We start from the raw sequence: 26,235 nt of genomic DNA, 5'->3' as shown, positions 1-26,235 counted from the left end.
AAGGGGAGGCGGGCACCTGGGAGCATGCGCACAGCAGCAGGCGAGGCCGCGGGCTGCCCGTGGCGGGGCAGCCATGGAGGCGGGAGCCCTGCTGCCGCTGAGCCGCCTGTGGGGCCGCGCTCTCTCTGCCGCCTGGCAGCGCCCAGCGGGGAGGCTGGCTTACAAACTAGACTGCTTTGAAGTCTCCTCAGGGAGATGTTTGGGGGCTTCGTTTTTTTAGGGCTGATATAGTATTAACAGTTTACTCCAGTCGTGGCTCAAATCTCGCTACTGGCTCAGGCAGGCCTAGCCCGGCCTGGCCTGGCCTGGCCTCGCCTCGCCTCGCCTCGGCAGGGGCCGCAGATTCACTCTGCAGAAGAGGCATTTTCTAATACACTGAAGCCTTGGCAGCACTTCTGGCGTCGGTTCAGTACTTGCCCATGGGTCTGCTTGCTCAGGGTCAGTGTGCTGAAATCTGGGGCTCCCACCCTGCTATTTGTGCACGGTGTGACTCCCGCCGCATCCTGAAGAGCAGGAAAATCAATGCCAGGACTGTTGAGCTGCTGGGGGGTGGTTTCTGCTGGCCAGGCGGGGGGGGTCTTGTGCAGCATGGCCTGCCTGCATGGCCAGGGAGGGCCTCCGCATGACAATAACTAGTGACAAGGCACTAGCTGTTACAGTACAATTAGGATTTTGAAGAAAAATATAGCTAAAGGTGAATTTTGGTTAACCAATTTCAGTAAGGCTGGAGTAGATGTCCTAACAGACTTCTTACTTGGACTGAGCACTGTACATGCTTTTTAATATCAGTGCTATTGTAGTACCCCTTTACAATACCATATTGACATTTCTTCATGAATGGCTTTATTTTTCAGGGCACTATAGCATCACTGTATAAGCTTACAGTGCACCACTGAGCATTTGATGTAGAACATGCAAGCCTGTCCTGATATGAGGAGGGGTAGATTGATCTGACCATCTAAAAGTAGAAGGGGAGCCATTTCCAGTGGGCAGTTCATACAGCCATTGCAGGGATTGGGTGAGGCTCAACCTATCTCTTGCTGTTTACTACAGGGGAAGCCTAACAAAGTCTAGACACTTAGTTTTTAAATGTCTGCATTTACACAGATGAGTGCTGTTGTTGGACATGCTTACCAGCCACTTATTATTGGTATCTGTTACTGCAAAAAATCTATCATACTTTTCTTTACACATTACAGCCAAACAAAGAGTTTATGTAGCAGCTCATGCAAATGCACTTACATTGATATTTTATCAGAGAGAAATACTTAAGAGAAGTAAACTCTATGGCTAGTATGAACAGATGTGTAGGATGCAAGTGAAAACATTGTAGCATGTCACAAAACAGTGACTTTCCCTATGGTTTTTGTTTTGCCATTAGCTGGCTACTATGTGGGGTCTGTTTCTTGATTAATAGTAAAAGTAGAATGATGTATCTGCCAGGGAAACAAATAGGTCCTTAAGGCTTTTAGTAAAAGGTAGATTTGTTGCAAATAAGTTTGCAAATAAGTTTGGCAGAGTACCAGGAAAAAAAGAGTATTGCCAAGGCAGTAGATTGTCATGTGCCTCTATGTGCAGACTCATTTTCTAAATAAAAGTTTGTGAATACGTCATGGGGTCCGGTGTGGCAACTGGTAAACTGGCTTCTATCTAACAGGACTTGCAGAAATCCTTGAATAGTTGTTGAGCTCCTTTCAGAAGGCAAGACAAAGAAAACTACTTTGAAATGTCATATTCCCAACAAAAGGTGAGCTAAAGAAGAGGAGAAAAAAAAGGAGAATTATAAATAAAATTTGTCAGTCATAGTAAATACAGTATGTCCCCTGACATATGCCAGGGAAGATTAACTGTGACTGGTTTCTTTCCTAGAAGGTCTCTTCAGGTTTTTCCTTCTGCTTCTTTATCCTTGGTGAATGTCAGCAGCAAGAAGCTCCTTCAGAGACAACACAGAAGAGTATTTACTGAAGCTTTGCAAGACAAATTCAGTTCTAATTTTTGCTACGTGTCCCCTTAAAGGATTTGGAATGATGCAGAGATAAGTCAATACTATACTTGAAACGCTGTGTAGTTAATTGAAAAGGAACTAAAGAAATGTTTTAAAATCTGACATTGTTTAGACAGATGGGCTTCTTTCTAGCACATCTAAGCAGTGAAAGGAAAGACCTAGTGAGTACACACAGAAAATTCTTGACAAGATTGAAATCAAGACTTCTTATCCAAGTACACTGAGATTCAGTTAATTACCATTAGGAGATAATACATAACCATTTTAGGCAACAAAAATATTCTTCCATTGCTATTCTGTATTGATTTCTCTCTTAAATCTAGAGAAACTACAGTGACTGAAGGTATCAGTCATGCTGAGCATTAGATAGTTGATAGTGAAAAACTTGACATTGAAGGCTAAAAGAATTTTGAAAGAAAATTAAAGGGGAAAATCCTAAATGCTAGGAGAACTAGAAACGATCAGCTGAAGTTTCAGCTTTCAACCATAGGTGTTACATAGCACTCTTTTGACCTCATTTTACTGTCAAAGAGAACTCAGTAGTTGGCACTCAAAAGAAATGTCGTCGTTCCCTGTTGACTATAAAAATTGCAGTACTTTGGCATTTTATTTTGATGATGATATAACCTTTCAGTCTGCTCCATGTATCAGGGGAATCTTAGGCTTGTCTTACAAACATGTCTAGGTTATTTTAATCATTTATCTTTGCCCTATATTCAGCGGTTGAGTCTCTGGATACTGTCATCAAAGTGAGTGTGACCAGGTATTGAGTACATAGTTGGGTGTGAGGCAGGAGACACTGACATATGAGACTTTGAGATAATCATATAGACTGTAGCAATTTATCCTCTCAGCCAGAGGGAGAATTTGGACATCTTACAGAAAACCTGGGAAGTGAATATTTATGGCGTGCTTCAGAAGGCTCTGCCCTTACATATTGAAAAAGAAAGCAGTTTGGCTGAAAACCACCTGTTGTGTAACCAGTTCTGTTTTACTGAGTTCTGCCTTGGTAGTGCTCATGTTAGTGTACTGTTTCCAGAATGTCAGTTTTTGTTGGATTTGTAGGAACGTTGTCATTGTCTCTGCTCTTACCTCCTCCTACTCTGGCAACAACACTCCAAAATGAAAAGCATAGTTTGCATAAATCTCCAAAGCATTTCACTGAAAGTCTAGGAACATTTATCTGAGGTAGGCAGAAAGCACACACAAGAAAGCAATAATCTCAGTGGGGTTTTCTGAAATCGGGCAGCTTTGTCAGAAGTAAAAAATCCTTATTAATCCGCTGCCTGGGAGATTTTGTAAATGCCTTTGTAATACTGGAAATTAACATACTTCAGGATGAAAAGCGAAACAAAATCAGTTGCATCTGTACTTTAAGCTGCCATTTAGTGTAATATTGATTTGTTTTAAAACAGTAATCCAAATCCAGCTGTACATGGCCGAACACCCAAAATAAAGAGTTGGAAGATTGCTGGATATCAAAAAATATGTGTGCATTCACAGAGAAGGAGACTCAGAAAAGGCACTGAAATAAAACAGGAAATTACATGTTTTAACTATTTAAATAATTTGTTACACTTAATTTCCAATTCACGAATACTGGTGAATAAATATTTGAATTATGATGAATTATTCATAATACATGGTAAATGCATACTTGAACTTAAATACATATTGCAATTTGTAAAGTGAATAAATGCAATTTAAAATGCATTCAAATTTTTACAAATAGAGGTGTGTTTCATGTAGAACTAAAATTTTCGTAGTGTGTAGGACTTGATTTTTTTGAAGGTGAAAGTATATAGTGAGTGCTGCAGTGATTTGCAGAAGATGGAAGAATTGTCTTACAGTTAAAAGCTGCTCTGGAGCTGTGGATTCTGTCACTGACCATGCTGCATAGTTTTTGTGTGGTGATGGAAACCCACTTTAACCAAGTAATTGAAAAAACTGAAAAATAACAGTCTGTGCACATGCCTGTTTTAACTGAAGGTCTTTTACATGATGGCATATTACATAAACCTAATTTTTCAGATGAATTTATTTTGTACTTGAGTGAAAATCCTGCTGTTCAGGACCGATCTGAACCACTGTGTCTTTCAAGTTGGGCCCTATAAAAGCTGTGAGTTTTGTTCGCTGCGTTACTGAGCTTTGACCTTTGGGACAAAACTGGTTCCGCAACTTGACTGGCAAAAAGAACTTTGCAGCTACTGGTGTGGGCGCTTAACAACCCTTAGTTTCCTGCTTTCTGCCCATTTTTCTCCACATCTCTTAAAAAGAATAAATACATTTTTCTTGGGCCAAAAGTCTATGGCAATGGTATATCCACATCCGATTGAAGAGAAGCTCCTTTTCCGTATATAAGGTATACCACAGATTGTTAAATACGTAGAAGAATCAGTGGCCGCACCTTAAAAGGCACACGCCAAACTGGTGGGAGCTTTCAGCCTTCATCTTTCTGTTCCACAGCCCACATAAAGACGATGGAAATGATGATACAGCCCCTTCCCCTCACAGCAGTGTGCGAACATTAATACCTGCTTAGGAAGTGCTTGGGTACTACTATAACAATGAGTGCTCAAGAAAAACTCGTAATAAACTGGTGATTCTCTTTCTAGGGCAGTGTTTAATGAGTGAAGTATAAACAAGCTCCAGAATACCCAGTGACTAATGAGGATTTGGCAAAACATACTGGTGATCACTGGTTATCACTGTCCATTTTATGTATTGACGGTGGAAGAATAGTACCAGGCTGTTCAACTAATGCCCCTGTCACCGTCAATAACATAAGGAGGGCTGATTTCTTTCTTCATGCTGCCATACCCTTCCCCTTTCCCTAGGTCTGATGCAGAGGTCATATTTACCCAGCTCTCGCAGTTGTCTCTGAAGACATACATAAAAAATTTGAAATCTGTTGATGAGAATCAGCCGAGAAATGAGCATTTACTGCGCATTATTTGTTACGCCGGTTTCTTTAAAAATTCCTCCAGACCTTAATAATTTCTGAAGTACATATTAAACCAACATGTATATGATTTGCCAGTGTTTCTTGAAGTATTTGGTTAATCATCTTCACACAGAAGACACCAAAACCCAAAGTATGCTCTCTTTTCTGAATGATTAAGCCAGGCTTCCCATAACATTTCACTAGCAAGTAGGGCTGTGACAGTTTGCTAACAACAAAGTGAGAGGGAAATACATGTAATCTAGCCTCTGAAGTCATATAATCTGCTGTGAAAAAACGGAAAAAAATGGGAAAAGGAAAAAGTGATGATCCCAAAGATGGAAAAAGAAAAGAAAAGGCCAAGATGCAACTCAAAAGAAATATAGGTTATTTTGATGGGGTAAGTTTTATTATAGGATCAATTGTTGGGGCAGGGATCTTTGTGTCTCCCACAGGGGTGTTAAAGCATTCCTTACTCAACGTCGGCATCGCACTAACGATCTGGACTGCGTCTGGGCTGGTTTCTCTGATGGGTTCCCTCTGCTATGCGGAGTTGGGAACAGCTCTGCCCTTCTCCGGAGGAGAATACAGCCATATTAAAAGAGGCCTTGGATCCCTACCTGCCTTCGTCTTTATCTGGACATCAACATTTACCAAGCCAGCATCAAATGCTGCTCGAGCGTTGCTGTTTGCTGAATATGCCACCCAGCCCTTCTACGGCATTTGCCCTGCACCAGAAGTGCTGAAGAAATGCTTGGCCTTGGCCGTTCTCTGGTCCCTGGGCATTTTAAATGGCCGCAGTGTCAAAATGGCTGCATGGGTGCAGACGGTTTTCACTCTGCTGAAGATGATGGCCTTGTCTGTAATCGCCGTCGGTGGCATAATTCTCATTGGCGGGAGAAAGGAGAGTCTGGCCAGGTTTGAGGACGCGTTCAGCTCAGAGATCCCCAACGCGTCACAGGTTGCTGAAGCCTTCTTCCAAGGACTTTATGCGTATGGTGGTTGGTGGTCCCTCAATTATATGGCAGGTATCTCACTCCTCTTCTTTAGAATTTGTTCTGCAGTCGTCATTCTTATGTTCCTCAGCTCATCTTAGTATAACTTGTCTCTCCTTCAAGACCATGGGGTCTCTCACGTTTTACACGAGTCCTGTGTTTGTTGGGGCTGGTAGACGAGGCATTGTTCCTCTCTAGGGAAGTTTCTTGCTTCTTGTGCAGTCTCCAGCATCAGACTGACATTTCCAAAGGAGTACAAGAGAAGTCAAATAGTTCATTTAAAATCTCATGCCTAAACAGATTTTTTCATACCTTAAAAAGTTGCATTTTGTCTTAGTGTCAGTGTCAGTGCATTTTTAGAAAAGGATTAAGATATCCATGCCAAACTATGTGCACAGTAAGGACCAAATCCAAAAAGATAACTGATTAATGTGTATTTAAATATCTGTACCTTCTCTGAGATTATGCAGCTTATTTGTACATGGAAAAATTAGTTTTGATTTGTGTCAAAATATAGTAATTTTAAGGGATATATAGGATGGTCAGTAGTCACTTCCTTGGGAAAATAGTTTTGCACAAGTGAAGAACAATGTAAGGAAAGTGGTATAAAGCCCTTCATATAACTTGTGTTCAGTTTTAAACATTCAAAACCTTTTTGAATATCCATTTACTTTTCCTATTCTGTATCTGATGACACATGTGGCAGTAATAAGTAGAGCAGTTTTTCATGAAAGTTGCAGAGATAATGTTCATAATGTTAGTTATGCACGTCACGAGTTAAATGGATAGTGTTTTATAATTATCAGATTTATAGAATTAAGTTGTAAGCAAATGGATGTTGCTTTTATATTTTTAAACCAATTTATCCGTTGACCTCTATCACATGTAAAACATTAAATACACCAAATGTGTGAAATGCATAACACAAAGTTCAATGGTGAGAACAGTGTGAAAATTGGGTTAATGTTTAAAAAAATGACTGTTATTATTAAAATCCAGCTATTCCAGCATTAACAATATTCTGCAACGGAAAAGGTGATATAAATCAGCAAAGTATAGTTTTGACATCTTTAAGAAAATAGAATTTCCTTAAAGGCAAGCATTTAGCTTTGTAAGCCCAAGAAAATACAAAATTAGTGGTAAAATATTAGTTTATTTTCTGATCAGTTAGCAGTAGTAATAAATACCATACACTGGACAGCACAGCTGTTTAGACAGATGCAACCTATGCAATAGTCCTCTTCTGAACTGAATTTCCTATTCTTCAACAATAACTTCATTCCTGTGAGCTTCAGCTAAAGCATCAGGTGCCAGCTGGACGGCAGGACTGTAATGAGCAACACAACAAATGGAAAGATAAATTTAAATTGGCAGTTTTGGTGATTGTCCCCTTCTGGGCTCAAAATTACCAAGTGTATTTCTTACATTTGAAATAAATCCCAAATTCTGCAATAGTCTGTATCTGAATTCCGCTGTTGTGCTCATTCAGTCTTCTGGCCCTGTGCACTACAGCCGACGCTGGGGCAGGCTCAGAGCTGATGTTCTGGGCAGGAGACAAATTATATTTGAGGGAGGAAAGGGATTTCTGTCTCCTAAAAAAAGCTTGAGTAAGCTGCACATTTGACTTTTCACTTCTTCCCCCTTGTGAGTTATTGGTTGATAATACTGAGGAAGTCTTTTGTAAATGCTGAGGGAAGCAGGAATGGGAGAGGGAGCGAGAGGGAAGGGATGAAGGAATGAAAGAGAGGAAAAAGACCCATTTTGACTGAGATGAGGATGAATTACTAGGGTTCTGGAAACCAGCTCTGTCTTTTGCTGGGACTATCACATGGTCAGGAATGCGTGCCAGTGCCTCAGTTGTTCAGCTGCAAAATTTGGAGTTTTTTCTTATTTGGTAAGAGTAGTTTTAAGCTAAGATGCCAAGCTTAGCACTAAAGAGGTTTCCTCTGCCAGCCTTGCCCTGGAAAAGATAATCAACAGCAGAATCCAGCTGGGAATGGCCCCCTTTTAAAGCCACTGCATTTACATAAAGCACTGCATGCTTCTGTCGATACCTTTAGTCTCCCGTTTCTTTTTCTGTATTTCCTGATATGAGGGCAAAGAGAAAGGTTTTGTGCAGGAATAGGAAAATACACTGAGAAGGTTTCAGATCAGGACTTATGAGGCGAGGTAGGAATAAATCTGACTTTAGAGTCTCACGTTTAAGCTAGCAATTTAAAAGTATGGCTACTTGAAAATTTCTTACCAAATCAATTTTCTAATGTAAATCAAATATGTGTTTAATCAAATCAAAGTTATCAGTCCTTTTGTCATTTTTTAATCAGTCTATCAGACCTCCATCCATCCCTCCTTCCAAGATAGTTAAAAAAATGGCTAAATAAGAAAAAAAAAGAAAAAAAATTGTTTAGGCTTCTTTGATAATAAACTATTTGAGAACCACTCTAGGACCTCAAGCAATGTAGCTTAACAGCCATGATTAGGGGTTGGGGCAGGACTTTGGTATCAGTCTTGTCAAGCTCTGCGCAGATTCATTACTGAAACACACTTGCAGAAGCTATACTGCTTGCTTTATTAGTCTTCTTACATTGTATTTTTCAGAAGAGATGAAAAACCCTAGCAGAAATATCCCCTTAACTGTGATGACTGCTGTTCCTGCAGTAATTGTTTTTTATTTACTGGTGAACATCTCATATCTGACTGTCCTCACACCTAAGGAGATTGTCTCTTCAGGTATGGATTTGATTTTTTTTTAATTAAAAAGGTGTGGTTCATTAGCATACCCATCTGATGTCAATTTACTGGGTTACTTCTGCTCATCTAACTTCACAGTCAGGAAGTTTGGGTTTCATTCTAACTTTTAACAGAGAATTCTTGTTTAATTTTACTCTGTGACACAAGTTGGACTGAATGCAGACAGATGTTATTAGGTGTTGAAAATGTTGGCTTATACTTGCACTGTTTAAAAAAATCAGAAGCGTATTAAAACCTGGAAAATCAGGTGGAGATCAGGTCTCTGTTGAGTATAGAGAAGGCCTTTATTTTCGTGTAGCTTTAATCCTCTCTTCTCCTTCCTTCCCTGCCTCATGGTGTCTCAGGCTAAAGCCATTACTTTTTAGGAAGTGGAGAAGTCTACCGTGATAAGTAATATAGAAAAGACTATGGACACAAAAATGTAGCCATTTTGTGTGTGTGTGTGTTATTCATGACATATTGTGATTCCTTAGAAGAGCCTGTACAAAAGTCCAATGTATGTAAAGCCTCTCTCAGATCCTGTACCAATAAGCTGTCCATGAAAAGGTCCAAGAGGAACTGTATTTCTCCTTGATTGTCCAAACAGCACCTTTTAAATACCACTCTAATGAGACTGAGCTGTCAGACCTTGCCTCCAGGACTGACAAAAACATACCTCATTTGGATGGATCAATTATTTTTTTTCCTGTGAAAACAGCTCAATAACATAAATGGGAGCAGTGTAGCTGTCACTCAGCAACCTCGTATTATCGCTCAGCCATTGTCAGGCTATGTGCTGGGAGAGATGCATACATTTGCAGATCCATCCTACAATGAAAGAGGCAGCGAATACCAGAGTATCCGTGAATAGCAGCTGCCCAGCTGGCATGACTCGCTCCAAACATACCAGGGGAGCTGTGCCTATCTATGTCAGCTGAGGAGCTAGCCTTAAAATTATAGCCCTTGTTTCAAACACTGCTATGCATTACTGTGGTTCTTGTTCTTTCACTACTTTTCTTTTTGGGGGGGGGTTGTTTTCCCCATCTCTAATAACTTCCTATGCTGTGCAGGTCACTGCAAGACCTATATTCCTCATGGCAGTTGGTTACAGACCCACTAAATATTGCTACAGTATGGGCTACAGCTAATTTCCAAGCAATATTGAATATCTCTTGTTCAGAAATCATCTTTCACATTTCCCAGTTCCACCCAAAGCAAAACCTCATTAAGAACACACGTGCTGACCCCTCTCTGCACATACACGTGCTCATGTTGGCAGTTTCCTCATAACAGTAGATCATGTCACCACTGTGGTCACGCTGGGGACTAATGCGTTCATTTTCTTTCCCCGCATGGCCTTGCCCATGCATGTACATTTGTGATTCATGGCGGTGAGATGCAGCTTGCTCCCGCTGGGCAGTCCATTACCATGGTATTGGCCCCAGCAGGTTTACCCAGCTTGCTCTGGCAGGCAGCACTCCTTCTTGCTGTCACCCCCCCCCTGCCCCGGAAATTTTTACCTCCTGAATGAAATACCCTTAGGATTAGATTAGTCATGTTTGACTACTGTAACAAAACCCCAGGCATTGCTGGTAAATAATAGGTGTTTCTTGTATTTTAAGTTTTGTTTCTGTTGAGTCTGTCAGTAATTCAGAACACGGTACCTACACTACACTAATGCTGTGCTTTCTTGCAGTTGCTGTGGCAGTCACTTGGGCCGATCGAGTGATCCCCTCTGTTGCCTGGATCATTCCTCTCTCTGTTGCTGTCTCAATATTTGGTGCCCTCAACAGCAGCATGTTCACGCTAGGTCGATTAAGCTATGCTGGAAGTCAGTCAGGACATTTACCTGTTTTAATATCCATGCTTAACGTCCACTCCTGTACTCCAGCACCAGCCATGATTTTTTCAACTGCTATTGCATCCATTTTTATCATCCCCTCTGACCTTATTACGTTAACAAATTACTTTGGATTTTCTGCCTGGCTTATGATTGGATTGACTTGTGCAAGCCTCATTGTACTTCGATACCGGGAACCTCATCTACATAGACCATACAAAGTAAATGGAAATAAGTTACAAAATATTTTTACAGATTTTTTTGAGTCACGGGTAGCGTGCAAAAGTTAAGGAACAAGTGCAAGTCAAAAGTGGATGATCACTACAAAAATACAAATAATGATCACAATGGTTAGAGCCTTATTCAAAAACTTTGCTTCAGTGTAGAAGGAAAAGAAACAAAGAGATGGTCTCTGCCCCAGAGAGCTTGCACTTCAAAACAAGAGATGGCTATACGCAGAACGGGGGAGATGTGCAAACAACACGAAACCGTGCTAGTGTGGAGCAGTAACCACAACAGTGTGGGATCCAGGCTGGTGGTTCACGGTTAATTAAACCTTGATCTACTCTCATCTTTCCTGACACAACCACAGACATTAAGGATAGGTTTAATTTCATCTCAGTCTAGCTGTTGGGAGCATGGGTTAGAAGTGTATTCTCGTCATGTCTTGTTCTAGGCACCCAACCTTGAGTTTCTTTTAGAAGCCCGTAATATCATATGCAGATGAATGGTTTCCAGGGCCTGCCTATCTCTTTCCCTTGACAATAGAAGGAGCCTGAACAAGTATTTTAGAAAAGATGCCTATGTTGTAGGGAATTTGAGGTCAGATGAATCTTATCGTGGGTGAGATTGCAGCAATGTGAGAAATGGTAGAGTATGGCAAAGAATGCATTATTACTCTTATGAATGATGCATAAAATCACAGTCAGTTTATTTTCTAAAACAGTTTTTTTCTTTCTTTTGCAGGTGTTTCTGCCAGTTCCATTTGTGATGGTGGCAATGTCTTTCTTCCTAGTTTTAGCTCCCATAGTCTGGTCTCCAAACCTGCAATATGTTTATGCTTTCCTGTTTATGCTGGGAAGTCTTATCGTTTATCTGCCTTTTGTACATTTCAAATTGCATTTTGCATTTCTTGATAAAATTACTTGCCACTTACAGCTCCTGTTGGAAGTCTCTCCAGCTGATGGATCTGCTGAGGGCAAATGTGAATAATGGCAAATGCTTAATCCCAGTACAACTAACAGCCAACAGAGGATTTCGTTTAACTGAGATTGTAGAAGGTACAGGTTACATGCTAGGTGTCATAATACAGGCATGCATGCATGTGCATGCATGTGTGTATATGTATATACATCTATAGATGAATATACATATATTGCATACATATATACATGTCTGTATATATGCACTTATATGTATATATACATGCACGTATATGTATATATACATATATGCATATGTATGTATAGACATTAGCATAATGAGTTAATATATATATTTTTCGGTGTGTCTGTGTGTCTACATACATATACGTAGATGTATATGTATACTTATTTGACAGGTGCAAAGAATCTCTCTTAAACTTGTAAAATCTGTAAAATGCTCTCTCTTGCTCCTGAAGACACAGTTAAAGTTGTGTGTATTCTTGCAATAATAGAAATAAGACTAAAATACAGCACAAACAATTATCAATATTATCATATAATAAATGAGTAAATACATACTTAACAGCATCATTATATAAATATACTTTTGGTCTCCAAACTAAATTGTCTGGATTGTTTTTAGTTTGTAGTATCTTGTTTATTAGAACTTCTGGTTTTAAAGGCTTTATACTTCTGTTCATCTGCTACCTTTTTTGTCTGAATTTATTTTTAATAAAAACCTTTGAAGAATGTCATAAAATTGGTTGAGACCTTTTTGATCCCAAGAAAACCATACATTGTGCATCTTAGCTATTTTAGAACAACACATACAAATTCAGGGTGAAATCTTAGGAAGCATCAGTAAGGCAATAAGAATTATTTATCCTCTTCGTCACAGCAATAAAACTAAAGATATGTGGGTTACTTTACCAAATTGTTTACATCTTAGTTAATATTACCTTATTCCTTGGTTTCTTTTCGGTGTTACTGAGAAATAAGAGCTTTTTTAGGCCCCCTCCCCTTCATTTTTATTTTGTTTATGAAAGCAAGATCAATAAATTCTTTTTTTATTTTGATAATTGGGCCATATTAAGTTCACTGAGTATTTAAACTTAAAAACAAAGAACCAGTACACAAGAAACATCACATACTTAGGTGATTAATCTATTAATGTATGCTGTTATTTTTATAATTATAATAAAATTACATGTGTACAGTGGTTTTTCAAATCTGTCTATTAAAGCTCGGCAATACAACCAGTAGATGGCTCCAGACTAACATCTCTCTTACACCGTGATAGTCTGGGTTGCTGGATGTTGTACTGGTGAGAGAAATAGTTTTACAGAGCTTTGTATTATAACACTCACAGTAGAATGAAGAAATTCTTGCTAGAAAATTCAATTCTCTGATATATCAAAAATTTAGAGGTCAGAATGATAGGTAAAGACTTTATACGTAGCTACCCAAAGTATAGGGTACCCATCAATAATGCTGGGAACCAATTGGAGGTTTAAGAGGATTTGACTTTGCACTGGAACAAGCCCCCAGATGAAAACAAGTACATGAAGAAAGTGGCTTTTCTCACAGCTGGTGATGTATACAGAATGAAAATTTGAAGTAAAAATTAGACCTTTTAAAATGCTGTAGGAAGAAAAGTCCACTCAAGTGAGGAGTGAAGTGAATACAGCTGAGCTGGAGACTGGATCCTGCTGAAAGCAAGGCAGGAATCAATGCTTAATTTCACTCAATAGTGCTATTGTAAAAACATTTCTCTTGCTATTTACATTTCAAAAATCACAAGACTTGACAAAATTTTGTAGGAGTAATATTTTAAGAACTGAATTCTAATGAGTATTAAAAGGAAGGAAGGATTTTACTGTGACTAAAGCACCAACCAGGGATTTGTAAATGCAGGTGTGGTGCCTGCCAATGCCACAGATTTTCAATTGATCTTGATCAAGTCACCTATTTAAACCCATGTTTTAATATGTAAATAAAAATGGAAGTCATAAGAAAAAAAAAGGGTATGGGACAATAATATTGTGTTGTAGAACACATGGTTAGACAAAGCAGACAGCACGAGGATGTTGCTCAATTGGATGTGTAATTTCTATGTAATTTCTTGTCAGTAGATCTACTTGAGCTTGTTTATACATTTGAATTCCATAAGGAGTTGGGTACCTAGGGAATACATATGTCAGGGTATGTTTGGGTAATTGGAGCATGTATCTGTTAATGATACAAACTTCCAATTTAGACATTTAGCAGTTTCAACAAATTAGGGAACTCAAAAGTCCCAATGAAGTGTAATATGAAATAAATTGCATCTATGCATCTTTTTGTAATATGAAGTAGATAGTTTTTCATTTAACAAAAATCTAGAAAATGGCACATAAACAGGCATGCAAACACCCCACAGTTTCAATGGTTATTGCCAAAAGATCAGCAAAGACAGGAACAGTTAGAACAGGTCAGAATTAAAACTGCCCATGCAAACTTAACCTGCCCCCTCTGTGAAGGCACCTTACAATGGCCTTTGATTATCAGATCATAAACTATTCTTTCAATATACCCTTACCTCATTTATTGGATAGAATGGATGGTGCCCAGATAATGAACTTTTATTTTCTTCCCATTTCAGCGTGCGACCTTGCACTTTATTTATCACTCTCTGCTCAGATGCTGTTCTTGATAGACATTATTAATTTCTTACAGACTTTTCTGTGGTGTTCCTCATGACAGTGTCTGAGGACTTCACAAACAACCACTAATTTATCTTTACTCTCATGAGTTGAATCAATGGTATCATCTTTGCTTTGCAGAAAGTGATTTAAGCTGATGTGTAGGTTGCACAACAAATGCATTTTGTAATGTTCCCTGAGATCCTTCAATTCAGATCAAGCACCTCAATGGAGAACCATTGATGGAGATTCAGGTCCAACTATGGAGGTTTCTTTATCTTAGGAAGCAGAGCAAAGAGCTGGGGAATTGGAGAACATACACCTTGTGTGGATATTCACCCACTATATACAGAGTTCAGTTCTTCCACATCTTTTAGATGGAAATGAAGTAAGGCCAAAATTGTTCACTAACTTCGGATGCCTAAGCTGCGGTACCTTGGACCTGATTTTTCATAGTATTTGATAAGTTCAGAGTGCCTATAGTCTCCTGGAATTAAGTTCCAAGGATAGTAAAAAAGGAAAGAAGGACAAATTGTCACAGTCACTTTGGTTTAGATGAATAGCAGGTATCCTATAACTCAGCTTCTGACTAACTGCGGGTAGCTGTAATTCCTTTAAGACATACAGTCTATGAAATGTTAAATTACAACTATGAAAGTTTAAAATTCCACCAAATCAAGTCGTGGGACTTTAAGATGGGGTATAGAAAATGAGGAAAACAGAATTAATGACAATTTTTAGAAATGTTGGTTTAAGTGACTCCAGTATGACCTTGGAATTTTATAGGGAAAGAGAAGTTTGAATTCTTCTGGGCAATATTCAAATTCCTTAATCCAGCAACCCTTCTGCAAGTGCCACCTCGTTCACTACATCAAATTCTATTTCTACAGCAAATGAGGGCTCGGCTACCTCACATTTAGCACCTTCTTCAACACAAACCGTTGACTTATTCCCAGATCTGAGTGAAATAGAGGTCTTCCAAAAAAGAATGCTCTCATTAAATGACCCGCTGTTTGGAAAGGGACTCACACAGCTGAGCTGAATTAACATTATAAAAGCGATCTCAGATATGGTATTGCCTGTCTTCTGAATATGAGTCACTTGATGTTCTCTTAATGCAGCCTTTCTTTTGCTGAGTGTTTTAGAATGCTAAATCACAAAGAAGCAAATACAGTATTCAATTTATATAGATTTCTTATTGTTGCTCGATCATTCCACATTTCCAAGCACTAAGCATAAAGGAACAGAATTCAAATTTATAACTCGTATTAGCTACTCTGTCCAAGAGCAAGTCAATATTTTAACATTATAGCTTGTTTTTAGTGACACTAGTTGGTCTCAGCTGCTTTCCTACTTGAACATATCTCAGAAAATGCTATATAGAAGTGTGACTGTTTTAGTACTAGACTATATCAGACATTTATTTAAATTTTTAATTTATTTTTTTACCTTTGACTTCATAATTCTTTTAAGCTCATGCATACTTGCATGTTTCAGAAGTTCAACCTTACAACAAATAAACTTAAAATGTGGATATTTGTTTTTCAATACTGTACTGGCCCAGTTTGGCATGTAACATCCCTAGCTGTTTTTCTAGGTTCCTAACACAATATTTGCATGTGTGTCTGCTTTTTTTTTTTTTTTTGTCATTATCTCCATGAAAAGACAACATAAAAAACCAAATGATAATTAGTGTTATTTTAAAAATTGTAGTTATACATCATGCTAACTCCATGTGTGCTGAGTGCTTTACAAAAAAATTTCACTCTGAGGCAAAAAACAGCAATTGTACAGAAGAAATGAAAAAAATCAACAGTTAATTGAATTACTTCCCTTTTTGTAGTTATTGTTAACTGTGATTCCAATGAAAAGATAATAAACTAATAATAATCAGTTGTACATTTCTGTTTGTGCTTTGATGTGGTGATTTTTGATTAGAACCTCTGGTTTACACAGGGGAGGATGTGTGAGGAGCTGCCTATAGCTGTTAGGCATGGAGGGACTCAGACGTTCTGACTTTTAATCTTAGGTTTGATGTGTGCACTGTGGGCGTTGCTAAGGTTCCCCACACCTCAGTTGCCACATCTGCTAAACCAGAGACAATTGTGTTTTTTAATAACTTAGAGGTCAAAGAGTATTTGCTTGTCACCTTCTTTTCTGGATCATAGTCAGAAATTATTCTTCTCATTGCCCTCTATGACTTATTCCACTTACGACTTCTTATGACTGGGACCCTGAGCACTCCCGGTTCTTACTGGCTTGATTTGGAGGGGTAAGAGGTCTATGTGCTTCAGGAACTTTAAAGCTGTTTCTGTTCTGCTTTGGAGCAGGAAATGAAACATTTTTAAATTAGCAGATTTGGATAACCTGTATCCGACAGGTTTAAAGGCACCATTGAGGAGCTTGACTGTTAATGTTGATTTTCAGTAACTTTTGCAACACAGGGAAAGTTTTGGGAGAGCAAAAGAAAGTTAACATGCCAATATTTAAAAAGAATAAAAGAGATAACCCAAGTAATTATAGGCTTGTCAGTGTGACATAAATCCTTGGAAAAATAATGGAACAGCTAATACAAAACTGAATTAATAAAGAATTAAAAGAGTAGCATAATTAATGCCAGTTCATTTGTGTTTATGGAAAATAATCCTATCAAACCAGCTTCACATTATATTTTCTGTAATTTTGGTTGATTAAAGGATAATAATGTTTACGTATAATACTCAAACTTCTTTACTTGAAATGAGATGAGAAGAGTCTTATGAAATATCTGGAAGATGACAAAATCAACATGACACACATTAAATCCTTTAGAAACTGGCAAATGAGATCTCAGTTTAACCTGTGAAAAGGAGTCTCCAAAGCAGCCCCATAGAGATCAGACCTTGATTCTACCCTCTTTCATGTGCCTGTCAGCGATCTGTACAAATGGAGCTATTGCTGAAAAAGTTTATATGTGAATAAAATGGAAAATGGAAAAAAAAAATTAAGATGACAGAGCACAGAGCCAAAAAAATCAGGATTCTGTGATCAGCTGGACAGAAGCAAACAATGTGCTCTGCAAAAGTTATGGTTATATGTGTAATAGCCAAAACCACTGCCCCCTTTCTGGTGGCAGCACACTATTAGATCAGTTTTGTTGCCAGTGACTATGAGAAGTGGTCCACAGTCACCACGAAAGGTCAACTGAACTGAGCTTCGGTGAGATCCTGCTTCTCTGTGTTGCATTGGCAGCGATGCTTAGACCTCCTCTGAAGGACTGGTTCCAGTTCTTTCTCTGCAGTGGGAGAAGTGGCTGTGATTTCCCCCTGAATCCTTTCCAAGAGCAGATAGTTAATGACACAAAACCAACCATGAACGATAGCTGGAACTTGGATATTTTAGCTTAGCCAAATGGAAATTGTTTGACTTGATGTAGAGCAAAATATTACTAATCGGCTTCTTAACTTAGCAGATAAAGGTACAGCAAAATCCTGGACCTGAAAGTTGAAGCAATTCAGACTAAATTTGAAGTACATGTATACCGTATTTTGCTAAGTTCAATATGTTCATTCAGACCTTGTTAAAAATAAAAACATATCCAGGAAACATGAGAATAACTTTCATTTCTCCCCTTTTTGCAACAAGTAAGTTGCAGCCTTTGACATAGTTTCCAGCAGAAATTTCTGTCAAAGCCATTCCTATCAATGTTTAAGAGTTTCTCTTATGCAGCACATTTTGTCAGCTCTCTTTTTTTTCCAAAATTGTCTATTCATTTCACTTTGTGGTCTTGAGCTCATTCTAAGCCAAAAAGGTTATGGCATCATTTTGAATTTACTTTCAAAAGCTGCTGAGGATAAACACAACATCTGCTAAAATGTGTCAGTTGAGTTTGATCATGTGTATTTCAGTCTTTGTAGAAGACGCCTTTCTGATCTGCAGTTTATCCTCGTTGCAGACAGTGGTTGGACTAGTTTGGCAGAATGGCTGCAGCAAGTGCATGTGAAATACTCAAAAAGTCACCCAAACGTGAAAACATGCGGGACACTGAATTGTGGTCTTCAGCTTTGCCTCCAGCATAAGAAGATTTTAAATTTGCTGTCAAAAATGGCATCTCCTCTGTGCGTTCATTGCCATGCAAGTTTACTGCCTGTTATCTTACACTTGCTGGTTGATTAAAGTTTTGTTTCCACTAATACTCAAGCCTGGGTAATTGTTCTGATGTGTAAAAAATGCATTGCTGAAAGTATTTCCCTTCTGAATTTGTCTCCTTTGACCTTCTGGTTTGCTTTTAGCTCTTTCTTTGTTTGCTGTTATTGAATTTCTGTTCACGTATAGATTTTATTAGACTGACCAAGTCATTACAGAACTTTCCCTGTTCACAGGAGGAAATCTTCACTAAAATTAGGGGTTTTTTTCAGTTTATTTAATGAGATTGATTATGTGATTCTTCATTTTCTCTTAAATGAGCCTGATCAGCATCCTCTGAGGACACTAGAACTGGGTTTAGTATCTGAGAAGCAATCACACAAATGCTGTAATGTAGAGTTCTTGTAGGGTGAAACAGGACTTTTTACTTGGACTGCATAAATTATATTCCAAGTCTGGCCACAGTGTCCCTCTAAGGAGTTATTCTTAGCTAGTTATTTGCCAAAGCTTCTAAGACCTGCTCCAAAGCAGTGGTTCCCAGGAGCGGCTCCCAGTTCCTGGAAACATGGCTTGTATTTCTTGTTTTGGATGGGTGATACAGAAATTCTATTTCAGTGTCTGTGTCCAGATTATTCGGCATGCCTTGTAGAAGCAGCTTGCCATTTCCTTACTTGTGATTTTCCTCAGCTTTGTCAGACCCAAAGTAGTCAAGGATAGCTTTGTGTTTTTTCTCCAGCTTAGATAACATATTTTAAGGAGCCTAAGGCCAAAAGGTGATACATGAGGGACTCCACTAGGAGTACAACTGTTGGAGGACGCATTCTTGTTCACAATTACATTTTGTGATTTACTGGCTTTTAATCCATTTAGCATATGATGTGGTAGTTTTGTGTAATTCCCGTCTTTGGAATTTAAATGTAAAGTAAGACCAAGCCAAATGCCTTAAAAAATTATAACCTTATTGCATTGTCATTATTACATTTAACTTGGGGGATTCCCTACATAGTTCATAATCACTTTCCCAGTGCAATAGAAGAGTACATTGCGTTTGTGGTACCTGATCATGCTTGCAATAATTTGACTTTATGTATTTTGGAGAAAAACTCTGCTGCTTTTTCATTCTCCTAGTGTCATCCAGATATTTTGATATGGGCTTCTTCCTGTAATCAAGACAATGCCTATGTTTTAGTTGGAGGAAACACTAAATATTCTCTGCAGCTGAAATGCACTGACACATTCCCTGCTTAGTACTAACTTCAACCTTACTAACTTTAGCCTTACAGCCTTTTGTAACCGCACAATTGGAAGAATCAATATTTATGGCATCATCACTGTAAGCATAATTAATCTTTGGGACTTTATATAAAATCAATATCAACATTAACCCCTAGAGACAAGGCTTTTCCTTAAGGAAAAAAAAAGAACCTAAAGATCAGCTTTTTAATTGATCCTTTAGTCTCACAAATCCTCATTTCCTAAAATGCTTTGCAACGGTGTTCTTACTCAACTATTCTAAATCAGACGTAATTTGAGGCCTAAATTAAGGACTCATTTTGGTTTTGCTCTTTGTTTTCAGAACTTGCATGGATAACAATACTGGATAACCAAACAGATATTTCAATAAGTTGTACAAAATTATTCCTATGCTCAAGTAAGTGGCAGAGCCACTATAAAGCTGGTATCAGGTTCATAACCTTAACTGGGACCTAGCTGAAGTGCATCCAGTTCTTGATCATGTCACAATATTTCTTCTGAAAATCTTGATCAAGTAATGCAGACCTGGGATTGGGTTTTCGGAAAGGTACGTTGAGATGTCAGCATCCTGTGGAGATGTCTAAAAAAGTTTTAAATGGCCTGCCACCATGATTTCTGCATGGTCAGTAGTGCAACTTAGCCACCTTCAACTGAGAGCCGCATAAACCAACACCTTCAGGTAGGAGGTGTCGGCAGCAGCCCCCAAAGACACCGGTATGTCTCAGATCACTGTTCCCCTTGTGTCTGGTCTAGTGGAAGCATCTCCCTTCACCCCTGGTTCACATAACAGTCTTCAATTAAATGCTGAAGGCCTTTCACCAGAGAAATCCATCAACAGCAAGGTGAGAGTGGAAGAGAAAGTCAGTCTTCCTTTTAAGCAGCGCTGGAGACAGGGAAGCCTCTCTCCCTCTCTGATCCCCTACTTGACTGGTTGGAAAGCTTACTGATTTATATATTAGTCTTGCAGCCTGTAGCTGTGCTTTCCAAGTGCTCTAGACAGTAATCGAGAAAAACACACATATATCCTTAAAGCCAATTAATTTACTTAACATAGGTGTAAAGGACAAATTTACTACTTCTCCAACCTCCCCATACCTTTCCAACCACTTCAGCTGAAGGCCGGGTGGGCATGGGTAGTTGCATCTTCCTGGTCTGGGACTTTGTGTGAGGGCCCGGCAGCCTTCATCCGCACTGACATGGCAGTGAAGCCCTCTGAGAGGGGGTTTCCTGGGACCGGTGGAGCTGTCAGGAGCCAGCAGCCCTCGGTAAATCACCACAGCCGCAGTGTCTGACGCCGTCCTCTCCGCATTTTTATAAGAACTGTAATTTCCCTGGTTGTGATCTAACACCAGCTGAGGTGGTCAAAGAGGTTGACAAATGAAAGGTGAATTCCCTTGGAGCCAGAAGGCTTTTCTGCTCCAGACCCAAGCTGGGGTAAGGAGAATTTACTGTAAGCTGACGCTACAAAACAGAGATCAGTGACCTGGCAGAGGAACAGGCAGAAATAAACCTGCAGGTAACTGCAGGGTGATGCTGATCAGTGAGCAGCTGGCTGTGAGCTGATCTGAAGCGCTAAAAAGCGAGAAACTGGGAGACGGGCGGGAAAGCAGCATTTATCTTTGTCTGCTGGGTTTCAATACAGCTTAAGAAATCTTCCTCAAACAAAAACTACTGATTGGAGTTTGCAAATCCAACTTTAAATTAAAGTAGGACTATGTCTGAGGCTTGCTGGAGTGAAATCCCAGTGAAACCGATGGATAGGCTCCCATTAACACAGCAGGGTTTTATTTCTTTATTGGCTTGAATCATATATAGGATGGAAGGGTCTTGTTTGAACTTTCAATTCCACATAAATGTTAATGCATTTAAGAACACTCTGCCTACATTTTAACTCCTTGAAGATCCTTTGAGGGTGTTTTTCTTAAGTTTCTAAAACCTTCTCATTAAATTTATTAAAATGCATCTCTTTTAGAACATTTTCACATACTAAAAAGGAGCATTTGTCCCTTCACACTGTAGTAATCCAAATGACATTGTTTAAAATTAATCTATTGCAGTAGTCTCTTTTGACACCAGAATTTGTCTCCTGAAATTTTTCCTTAGTGTATTTTTTTGAGACTTTTCAGCTTTTTTCCTCTTACTGTACTTGCATGTAACATCTCTTCTTTTCAGTCCCTTTGTGCACTGAAGACCCACAGTAACTGCTGCAGTATTTAGTACTCCACTGCTGTTCTTGCACATCCTCATGCAATCAGCAGCTGCTGTAATCTGCTCTTCTGGATAAATATGGGAATTTTCAAACATTCTGCATGTGTTCCCAAAACGAGGGGACTGCATGACAGGGTAGGATTCTCAGAAGGACAAACTGAAAGCCTGTGACACAAATACACCGATCGACACAACTAAAAAGCAGGAATGAGCCTTTTTTTTTTCCCCATGGCCTCTCTTACTGTTTCAGCAGCCTGAGTTGGAGTCAAAGCAGCAGCTTTAACTGAGCTTTCCTTTCTCCTAGAATTTGGTGTCCCTTTAGCCCCCCTTGCAGGTGCATTGCACTGCTTCATTGCTGGAAGCCAGCTGGAAATCTGCTGTACGGGAGCTGCCACTTCTGCTGACACGCAGGGAGCCAGCCTCTGGTGAAAAAGCTGACTTCACTTGTTTTGCATCACCCACTCCCTGTCTCTGTGTACAGAGTATTTTTGAGGAGAGAATGGAGCAGAAAGCTTCGGTGTGGCTCTGATGGCCCCGTGCGTGCTCCTAGGTCAGCCCCAAGGCTGCTGCCCTGGGAGTGCCTGACGCTGGAGCTCTCCGTTTACTCTCCGTTTACGGTGCCTCAGTCTCCAGCCCGCACCCGCTTTTCTGTTCTGTGATTTCTGTTCCAGAAACACTTGCAGCATGTTTGCCAAGGCTTTCCTAGTCTTTGTCCCCATCTACATCATCAGTGTCACCTTGAAGACGTGCTGCAGTCCTGTAAAAGGAGCCGGGCTTGATTTGTGTTGCTGGTAACTGATGCCTCCTTCCAGAATGTGCTTTTTAAGGGGTGGAGGAGGTGGAGAAAGGACCCCTTCCAGGGAGTCTAGGAGAGATGATTGGCCTGTTAAATCTCCACATTTCTGGCTCATTGTCTTGACAAGAAACAAAGCAGGCAGTCGCTCTTTGCTCTTTCAAAGTGTGCAGAGACAGAGAAGTGTTTCCCCCTCAATGGAATCGTTGGCTGCCAAGGTATGCTGGCATGGGCTTCCACATCATCTCACCGCTATGTGAGATAACGCAATTAGAGTAAAGCTTAAACTAGTGAAAATTATGTTGAGGGCCATTTCAGCCCTTATTACCTGAGAAATAGCAGAATTTATCATTTAGATGCATCATTTTGCAATAGCTTTCCTCCATCTTGCAAAAGTATGAAAGCATAACATGTCAGTAAAGTTTTTCGTCTTGCCAGTGCCACTTATTGTGTACTTGCTGAAGTATTTGCTTTTATCTGAATGAAGTCCATGAGTCCAAGGTCACAACAGAATAGCTTCATATGTTTTTATTTTAATTTAAAAAGTATTTTGTTTTGTTCCTATTTGCACCCCCTTTGCATTTCCCATATATATCTGGCAAGTGGCAAGTGAACTGTCTGTCTGGTAAACAGCTAATTTTAAGCAAATATTGCAGTGTATTTAATAAGTGAATTTTGAATTTTCTACTGCTTTTATTTACACCATGAACCTAATTTTAAAGGTTATCATAATCAAGTCAGGTAATGTAATATACTGTGCTCAATCAAAGCATTAGTATGATCAATTTTTTTCGCTTCCTGAAGAGCAAGTTAAAGAACAATATTTATAAGAACTTCGGAAATTAGTGTGGGAAAAGAAACCAAGAAAGGGGCAGAAAAAATTCAGACAGTAAGAAAGCAAAATTTATTTACTGCATTATTGACAATGAATTATGTTTCTAGGAGTGAAGTGCTATTCAGAGCAAACAGGCACATGGCCTGTATTGTGGAAATTTTCCTTGAAAAATATTTACCTGTCCTGGTCAGTAAAATAATCTTTATTTTTTCTTTAATATAATATAAACAGTTTTATACTTATAAAACAGTTTTGGTTGTATATTTGTAAAGCTGCACACATTAAATGTGTCTTCAAACTTAAACGTAGGTATCTTCAAACATACACTTTGCAGTATTTTCTGTAAAATTTGCTTTCTTCATATCAATGTTTGGAGAAGTTGTTTTTCACTGATACAAACCAGAACAAGGATTTTTTGCACTCACACTTGAATTTATGCTAGAAATGCTTTTCTAGTTACTTCTTCACTGCAATGGGAATTAGAATAAAAGCAGCAAGGAGAAGACAGAAAAGTAAATTTTATATTGTGAATAAAGGATAATAAAACTGATTGTGAAGTCTGATTACTGGAAATAAACCTGATATATTACTGTCTCTTTTCTTTAGTGTTGAGAGAAGACAGCTAGTTTTAAATCATGAGTCCATGAACCTTATTAAATGCAATATAAACTCTTGGGAAAGAGCTGATGGAAAAATATTGTAATATTTAAAACATTTGAGACCTGCTTACTCCTGTTTCATCTCTCTCAGAGGGTTTCAAAGTCTTCAGCATCTCCCATGCTTGTAACGCACTGAATCAGCTGACAACAGGGATCGGGATCCCTTGGTCTGCCTGGCTGGTTGCCTAAATCACATTGTATGAGTTAAACTGATCAATCCCAGTGGTTAAGTGCTAAAGACACACTTTCTTTTAAGAGCTCTCTCTTCTTTTTGCAGATGCAAAGACACAAATGCTCTTACATGAATATTTTTAAAAGATGTGAAATCTTAGGAATGAATCACTGTCAATTCAAACAATTTTTTACTACAGCTATGCAAGCTCTAGGAATATGGAATTCTGGTGAGATTTTTCACAGCTGCCTCTACCATCCTCTAAAGCTCAGGGATTTGTCTTTTTAAAGACAGAATGCACAACTACAGACATCTAATTTAGCTGAATACTCATTAAGATATTCAGATAGCTTTGCTACACCATTAACTCAAGAAACAGATCAGCAAATATAATACCCAGTGTAAAAACTGTAAAGTCATTCAATCACAGACTCACAGCAACGTTGGTTGGGAGAACCTCTGGCAGTCATCACGTCCAATCTGCTGCTCAAAGCGGGACTGTCACCAACACTAGTCAGCTGTGCCGATGCCTAGGCACAAATCTTGAAAGCTTCCACGGGTGGAGTTCTCACAGCCTTTCCAGGTAACCTGCACTACATTCCCAGTGAAAAAGTTTTTCCTCACGTCCAGCCTCAGTCTCCCTTGCTGCAATGTGGGGCCCCTTGTTGTATCATTTGCCACTACAGAGAAGCTGTTGGCTTTGTCACCTTTGCAGCTACCCTTCAGGTAACTGCTGGTTGCTCTTGCAGTGTCTGCCTTTGCCCAGCTCCTGCAGCCCCTTCTCATGGTGCTCTTGGCCCCTTGACAGCTCTCCCCTGCCTGGCCCCTTTCTCAGCCCTCTGAAACTGGGGAGCCCCAAACTGGACCCCGGTGCTGAGAAGACAGGCACAGCAACTTTCCTTGATCTTCTGGCCACGGTCTTCATAAAGGAGTCCAGTATGCAGTTTGCCTTATATAAGATGAGAATAAAAATGGTGCATACTGGAAGAAAATGATCCTTATTTTAAAATGTTGGGAAACAATGGGATATGAGCAGCTTTCAGAAAGTGACCTCGGGGTTAAAGCAGGTCCTTTTGATGAAAATATCAGCTCCAAGCCCAGCAGCAGCAAAAGAATGAAGCAAATACCATGCCAGAGGAATGATCAGAAAAGGAACAGAGAACAAAACAGAGCACAGCACCATGCCCTTTTGTAAGTTAAAAACAGTATGTGCAGTTTCAGTCCTATTTCGGAAGGACATAGTAAAACCAGAAAAGATACATGGGTTGCAAGGGTAAACAAAGACAAAGAATGACTCCTCACTGGTCATAGATGCTGAGCCTGGAAAAGAGACAGTTGAGGGGAAATGCAAAATGTAAAAAGAGGCTTGTAAATTTGAGAATGGCACAGACAAAGTGGACAGGGAACATTTTTTTTCCTTTATTTTTTATTTCTCTTATTTTTTTATTTTTTCCTCTTCATTTTTCAATACCATAACTAGTAGATATCAGATTATATTATCAGTTGGCAGCAAAAGCAAAAAGGAAGGTGTTTTTCACAGAATGAATAGTTAATCTGTGGAATTTCTTACCGCTGGATGTTGTGAATGCTGGAATTTTACCAGGATTCAAAAAAACAACTGGACAAATCAACAAAGGAAAATCCACTGTGGATTAGTAGAAGTCGTATCTCTAGCTTAGTAAGTGCTAGTGCTACAGATTGCTAGAGGCTGAGAAAGTACCCTGGGAAAATATTCACAACATGCTTGCTCTCCTTTTTATGTTTTTTATTAAGTGTTTGCCACTGGCCAGCATTGGAAGTAGGACACTAGGAGCTAGAATATCCTTTGGTGATCCAGTACAGCTGTTTGATA

At 39.2% G+C, this 26,235-nt stretch overlaps 2 protein-coding genes and 1 long non-coding RNA gene across 3 annotated transcripts in view; all 3 read left to right on the top strand.

Moving 5' to 3' along the window:
• Positions 1-26,235, top strand: part of RBIS (ribosomal biogenesis factor) — a 95,639-nt gene that overhangs the window by 44,241 nt on the left and 25,163 nt on the right. The gene's annotated exons all lie outside the window — the stretch shown is intronic.
• LOC142406241 (uncharacterized) lies at positions 38-4,232 on the top strand. The gene is made up of 3 exons (XR_012774513.1): positions 38-438; positions 1,658-1,747; positions 1,870-4,232. It is a non-coding gene; the product is annotated as an uncharacterized LOC142406241 (long non-coding RNA).
• Positions 4,242-11,815, top strand: SLC7A13 (solute carrier family 7 member 13). Its single transcript, XM_075494873.1, has 4 exons — positions 4,242-5,974; positions 8,540-8,671; positions 10,368-10,732; positions 11,478-11,815. The coding sequence occupies exons 1-4, from the start codon at positions 5,254-5,256 to the stop codon at positions 11,721-11,723; spliced, it is 1,464 nt and encodes a 487-aa protein (XP_075350988.1). The 5' UTR covers positions 4,242-5,253; the 3' UTR covers positions 11,724-11,815.

This window comes from Mycteria americana, chromosome 2 (assembly GCF_035582795.1).
Source record: "Mycteria americana isolate JAX WOST 10 ecotype Jacksonville Zoo and Gardens chromosome 2, USCA_MyAme_1.0, whole genome shotgun sequence".
Classification (NCBI taxonomy): domain Eukaryota; kingdom Metazoa; phylum Chordata; class Aves; order Ciconiiformes; family Ciconiidae; genus Mycteria; species Mycteria americana.
This window is presented reverse-complemented; position numbering and strand designations above follow the sequence as displayed.

Bases quoted from the DNA above. Each gene is read 5' to 3' on its own strand.
- SLC7A13 (XM_075494873.1), top strand. From the start codon at position 5,254: ATGGGAAAAGGAAAAAGTGATGATCCCAAAGATGGAAAAAGAAAAGAA. The intron at 5,975-8,539 runs GTATCTCACTCC...TGTATTTTTCAG, and splicing joins GTCCCTCAATTATATGGCAG to AAGAGATGAAAAACCCTAGC. The intron at 10,733-11,477 runs GTAAATGGAAAT...TTTCTTTTGCAG, and splicing joins ATCTACATAGACCATACAAA to GTGTTTCTGCCAGTTCCATT.